The sequence below is a fragment of the Pundamilia nyererei genome, unplaced genomic scaffold (genome assembly GCF_000239375.1).
Source record: "Pundamilia nyererei isolate P.nyererei 1_Seehausen unplaced genomic scaffold, PunNye1.0 scaffold00222, whole genome shotgun sequence".
NCBI lineage: Eukaryota > Metazoa > Chordata > Actinopteri > Cichliformes > Cichlidae > Pundamilia > Pundamilia nyererei.
The window spans coordinates 853,722-858,969 of record NW_005187623.1 but is presented as its reverse complement, the minus strand read 5'-3'; the positions used below and the strand labels follow the sequence as shown (position 1 = coordinate 858,969).

General features: G+C 40.0%; 1 protein-coding gene across 1 annotated transcript in view; it reads right to left on the bottom strand.

The window, feature by feature from the left end:
- LOC102212581 (protein NLRC3-like) overlaps window positions 1-5,248 on the bottom strand; it is a 17,424-nt gene that overhangs the window by 9,783 nt on the left and 2,393 nt on the right. Inside the window, exons 2-3 of the mRNA XM_013914760.1 lie at window positions 4,039-4,118; window positions 1,629-3,415 (exon numbers count right to left, since the gene is read on the bottom strand). Coding sequence (XP_013770214.1) covers window positions 1,629-3,415; window positions 4,039-4,118 — 1,867 coding nt within the window. The remainder of the gene's footprint in view (window positions 1-1,628; window positions 3,416-4,038; window positions 4,119-5,248) is intronic.

The window sequence follows — 5,248 nt, the reverse complement described above, 5'->3', positions numbered from 1 at the left end:
CCCGTCTGTAACATCTGAAAATAAAATATAATAAATAATAAAAACAAAGGTCGATCAAATGGACCAATACGGCAATGCCACGATGATCCATTTGGCAAAGTAAATCCATTGGGTATCCTTGTTGGTCTTCAGACAACAATTCTGATGGCTAAAGAACCAAATGGGACAGGCAAAAAAGAAAAAAAAAAAAGATGAGAGAGATCATGTGGAAGATGATGAAAGGGAAGAGTTTTCAGAACTTGAGGTATTCACTTTTGTCTTCACTGTATAGGATAGAGAAGACAGGGAGGGAGGGGGAAATGAGGAGAATGACACAGAGGAAATGGTCTTGAGCAGACTCAGTCCCAGGCACTGGAATCACAACTCAACTTTCAAAACAATGGGTCACCTGTTAAGCTAGGTAATCTATAGCAGCAGTCAGGAGTCTGTAATTTGAAGACAATGATGAGAATGACTATAAGTCAACTAAAAAACAAACAAAATGAACATCATCAGCCAACAAGGGGAAAAAAAACTGTGAGACTGGATGGTCTTCTTGCCCAAGGAGAGAGCCACCTTGCATGGCTACCAATGTGGGGCAACCAAGGCTATCATAAAGGACAGCTATCATCGTACAAGCAGTTCAAGACAATTTTTAACTCTGCTTCCTAGAATCCACTTTAAAAATCACCCAGGTTAGGAGATGTTGCCTGATTTGAATTGTGTTCTAGATCCAATTGCAACAAAAAGAGCTGTTCTGTGTGTGGCTAAGATGAACAGGAAGACAATATAGATGCATAAATCTACAAAATAGGTATGCAACACACTGAGGAAAACTATGCCGATCATTTGTTTTATAAGCTGTTAGGAAATTATTATTCTTTCAGTGGTGCTGAACTACAGACTGAGATCAATGCTTAACTCCTAATTAAGCTCAAAAAAGAAAAAAATAATAATGATGAGAAAACCTGTTTTAGATTGTGGTGCAGTTTATCATCAAAGGCTGACAAAACCTTAAGAATTTGGTGCCATGAAGTCTGACTTGGATTGTTTGTTGTTGTTGTTGTTGTTTTTTTATTTGGTTGTTTATTTTTAAAATCAAGATTAAATTTTATGGCAACAATAGGAGGGATGACAAGGGGAGGCGTGTTTAAAGGTTAAATAGCTAAAACAGCTAGTTTCAGATTGAGGATAAACTGAGGTGCTGGACAATCTGCTTCAACCAGTTTGAAGTGAGGGGAAGCACGGGCCAAAAAAACAAACAAAATACAAACAAAAATCACAATGTGGAAGACCAAGGCACAGTGCAGTAGACAGATTTTGTAGGGATTTTTTTAGTAAGTTACATTCAACAGTGGTGCATGAACACACAGAAAGTGGAAAGAGGTGAGTGAAGAAGCAATTCTAAGTACATCCAAAGAAGCACTCAGAATTCTAAGTTTAATAAAGTGTAACTAAGGATGATTCTATGGCTGCAATGATTCACTGAGTAATTCAAATAATTTGATTATAACTAAGTCACAATGGAAATGCTTTGTTTAATGCACAACACGCCACCCAAGTAAAAGCTATTGTTTGCCAAATAAATGTGTCAGAAATAAGTTACTGACACAACTGGATGTTAAATGGATGAGTACAATTGTACTTACAGAGCTTTGTTGGAGGCTTTGATCACTGGCAGCAGCCTCAGAAGCGCCTCCTCTGAAGCAGAGTATTTCTTCAGGTCAAACACATCCAGATCTTTTTCTGATGACAGTAAGATGAAGACCAGAGCTGACCACTGAGCAGGAGACAGTTTACCAGTGGAGAGACTTCCTGAAGTCAGGTACTGTTGGATCTCCTCCACTAGAGAAAAATCGTTCAGTTCATTCAGACAGTGGAACAGATTGATGCTTTTCTCTGCAGACAAATTCTCACTGAGATTCTCTTTTATGTACTGGAATGTTTCCTGATTGGTCTGTGAGCTATTTCCTGTCTGTGTTAGAAGACCTCTTAGGAGAGTCTGATTGGTCTGCAGTGAAAGACCCAGGAGGAAGCGGAGGAACAAGTCCAGGTGTCCATTTGGACTCTGTAAGGCCTTGTCCACAGCACTCTGGTGGACATGCTGTAGTTTTGGTGCATTAAAAAAATTTGACCACCAGGACGATGTAGGTTGTTCTTCCAGCAGATTGACTCCAGAGTTGATGAAGGTCAGATGGACATGAAGAGCAGCCAGAAACTCCTGAACACTCAGATGGATGAAGCAGAACACCTTGTCCTGGTACAGTCCTCTCTCTTCTTTAAAGATCTGTGTGAATACTCCTGAGTACACTGAGGCTGCTCTGATATCGATGCCACACTCTGTCAGGTCTGATTCATAGAAGATCAAGTTTCCTTTCTGCAGCTGATCAAAAGCCAGTTTTCCCAGAGAATCAATCATTTTCCTGCTCTCTGGACTCCAGTGTGGATCTGTCTCAGCTCCTTCATCATACTTGACCTTCTTCACTTTGGCTTGAACCACCAGGAAGTGGATGTACATCTCAGTCAGGGTCTTGGGCATCTGTCCTCCCCTTCTGGTTTTCAGCACATCCTCCAGAACTGTAGCAGTGATCCAGCAGAAGACTGGGATGTGGCACATGATGTGGAGGCTTCGTGATGTCTTGATGTGGGAGATGATTCTGTTGGCCTGTTCCTCATCTTTGAATCTCTTCCTGAAGTACTCCTCCTTCTGTGGGTCAGTAAATCCTCTGATCTCTGTCGCCATGCCAACACAGTGTGGAGGAATCTGACTGGCTGCTGCAGGACGTGTGGTTATCCAGATGCGAGCAGAGGGAAGCAGTTTCCCCCTGATGAGGTTTATCAGCAGTACTTCCACTGAAGTGGACTTGCAAGGGTCAGTTAGGATTGTAGTTTTGTGGAAGTCCAGAGGAAGTCGACACTCATCCAGACCATCAAAGATGAACACAACCTGGAAGTCTTCAAAGCTGCAGATTCCTGCTTCTTTGGTTTCAGTAAAGAAGTGATGAACAAGTTCCACCAAGCTGAACTTTTCCTCCTTCAGCACATTCAGCTCTCTGAAAGTAAATGGAAATATGAACTGGATGTCCTGGTTGGCTTTGTCTTCAGCCCAGTCAAGAGTGAACTTTTGTGTTAAGAGTGTTTTCCCAATGCCAGCCACTCCCTTTGTCAGCACGGTTCTGATTGGTTTATCTCTTCCAGGTGAGTCATTAAAGATGTCTTCTTTTCTTATTGTTGTTTCTGGCCTGTCTGGTTTCCTGGATACTGTTTCAATTTGTCTGACCTCATGTTCATCATTGATCTCTGCAGTCCCTCCCTCTATGATGTAGAGCTCTGTGTAGATCTTATTCAGAAGGGTTGGGTTTCCTGCTTTAGCAATCCCCTCAAACACACACTGGAACTTCCTATTCAGGTTAGACTTGAATTTAGGCTGACAATCCTGAAGAACATCTGAATTTAAAAAAGAAAAGAAAGAAATAACAGAAAAAAAAAACAAAAGAAATAACTTTGTTACCAAATAGTACAATGTTCAAGTGTTATAATGTATCCCTACTGCTATGTTCACCATTTAAAAGAAGCACCTGACAGACATTCAGTATTCAAATATAATTCCTGCTGTAAATTAGAAAGAAGACAGATAATGTAAACCATTTCTGGACACAAAAATAAATGCTTTACATTATTCTATATAAATATGGCATTTTGTTTTCATTTTTTTTCCTGAAGCATTCAAGTCAAACAACTATGGCTTTTCTTTCTTTTCCTCCCCCTTTTCTTACAATGAATTCTGAAGTTTCACACTTTCACATCGCAACAAACCTGGTGGTGACCATTCTTATAGAGATACATGACCTCACCTTGCTGAGCAGATGGATCAGAGTATAAACGCAGCTGAGAAAAAAGAGAGAGATCTATACTCTGAAGATGTCTGATCATTATCCTGCAGGCTTGGTCGCCTTTCTTCCTCACTGAGTCGATGGAGCAGCGTGCCTTGTCTGCTCTGACTGGGTTCCCTTCCAGTATTGATTCTTTCTCCAATTCATTTAAGACACCGTCACTTACAAGATCTTCAAGGAGCTGTGTGAGGATTTCTGGTGACACCCTACAAACAAAGGCTGACCGCACGCTGGCAAGCTCCTCCTCTACAGGAAGAATAAAGAGACATAAACATGCATCTTAATCTCAATCATGTGAAAAATACTCTAAATCTGTTGAATTAAAACTTCATCATCTCATATTCAAATACTGAATTTTAGGGTGTGTGGGTTCAAAGTAAAAAACAAAAAGTCCAGTTGCTTTTTCTGCCAAGCTTGGCAGACAAGATTGGCAGTTCTCATGTTATAAAAATGTGCCAAAAAAGATTAAGACATGTTTCGAAACATTTGATTTTGATGTACTTATAACGATAGAGACTGTTTGTTTTAAAGGCAAGCATATATATAATGAAGTCTAAATGTTCTGACATTTTTTTTCTAACAAATGCCAGAATATCTTTTTTTTCTAAAAAAAAAAAAAATGTTACAAAGAGGGAATCTACCTCATGTACATCCATACATCTCATCAGACAAACCACAGATTTCCTACCTGCTGATGCTTTGGTTGGTGGTTGTTCTACAGGTTCTCCCATGATCTTTCTATAAAACAAGAAGAAGATGATTTTACCAGAAGAAACTGTGAACACAGTTATGTATCACATCACATTCATTTCTTTATGTTAAGGTTTTAGTGTCTCGGCCACATACATCCAACACTGATCTGTTTGGAATAAAACATCAATGACATGATAATAAGGTAATAACAGTTTATGTTTAGACTTTTTTCAGTTAAGTTCAGTATAATGATAAAATAATCTGACCTTATAAACCACAAATTCTACTTATGGGAAACACTACTCATCACTCTCCACGGACTTCATCAGCAAGGTCCACATTTTAAACTATCAGCTCACATTTCACAACTGAGGCAGTAGCCACCATCAGAAAGTGTCTACAGAGAGACAGCTCCTTACAGACTCAGCTTCACCCCTGTTTAGCTTTGCACCCTGTTAGACCTCTTCCTTACCACCACAAACACAACAAACATTTCCACAGGCAAAAGTAACGAGGTGTCCCCTACTGCAGCCAACCTGCAGGAGGAAGAGGAAATTAAAGCTGTAGGCTCTTTCAAAGACACAGCATACAGTGGGGCAAAAAAGTATTTAGTCAGCCACCGATTGTGCAAGTTCCCCCACTTAAAATGATGACAGAGGTCAGTAATTTGCACCAGAGGTACA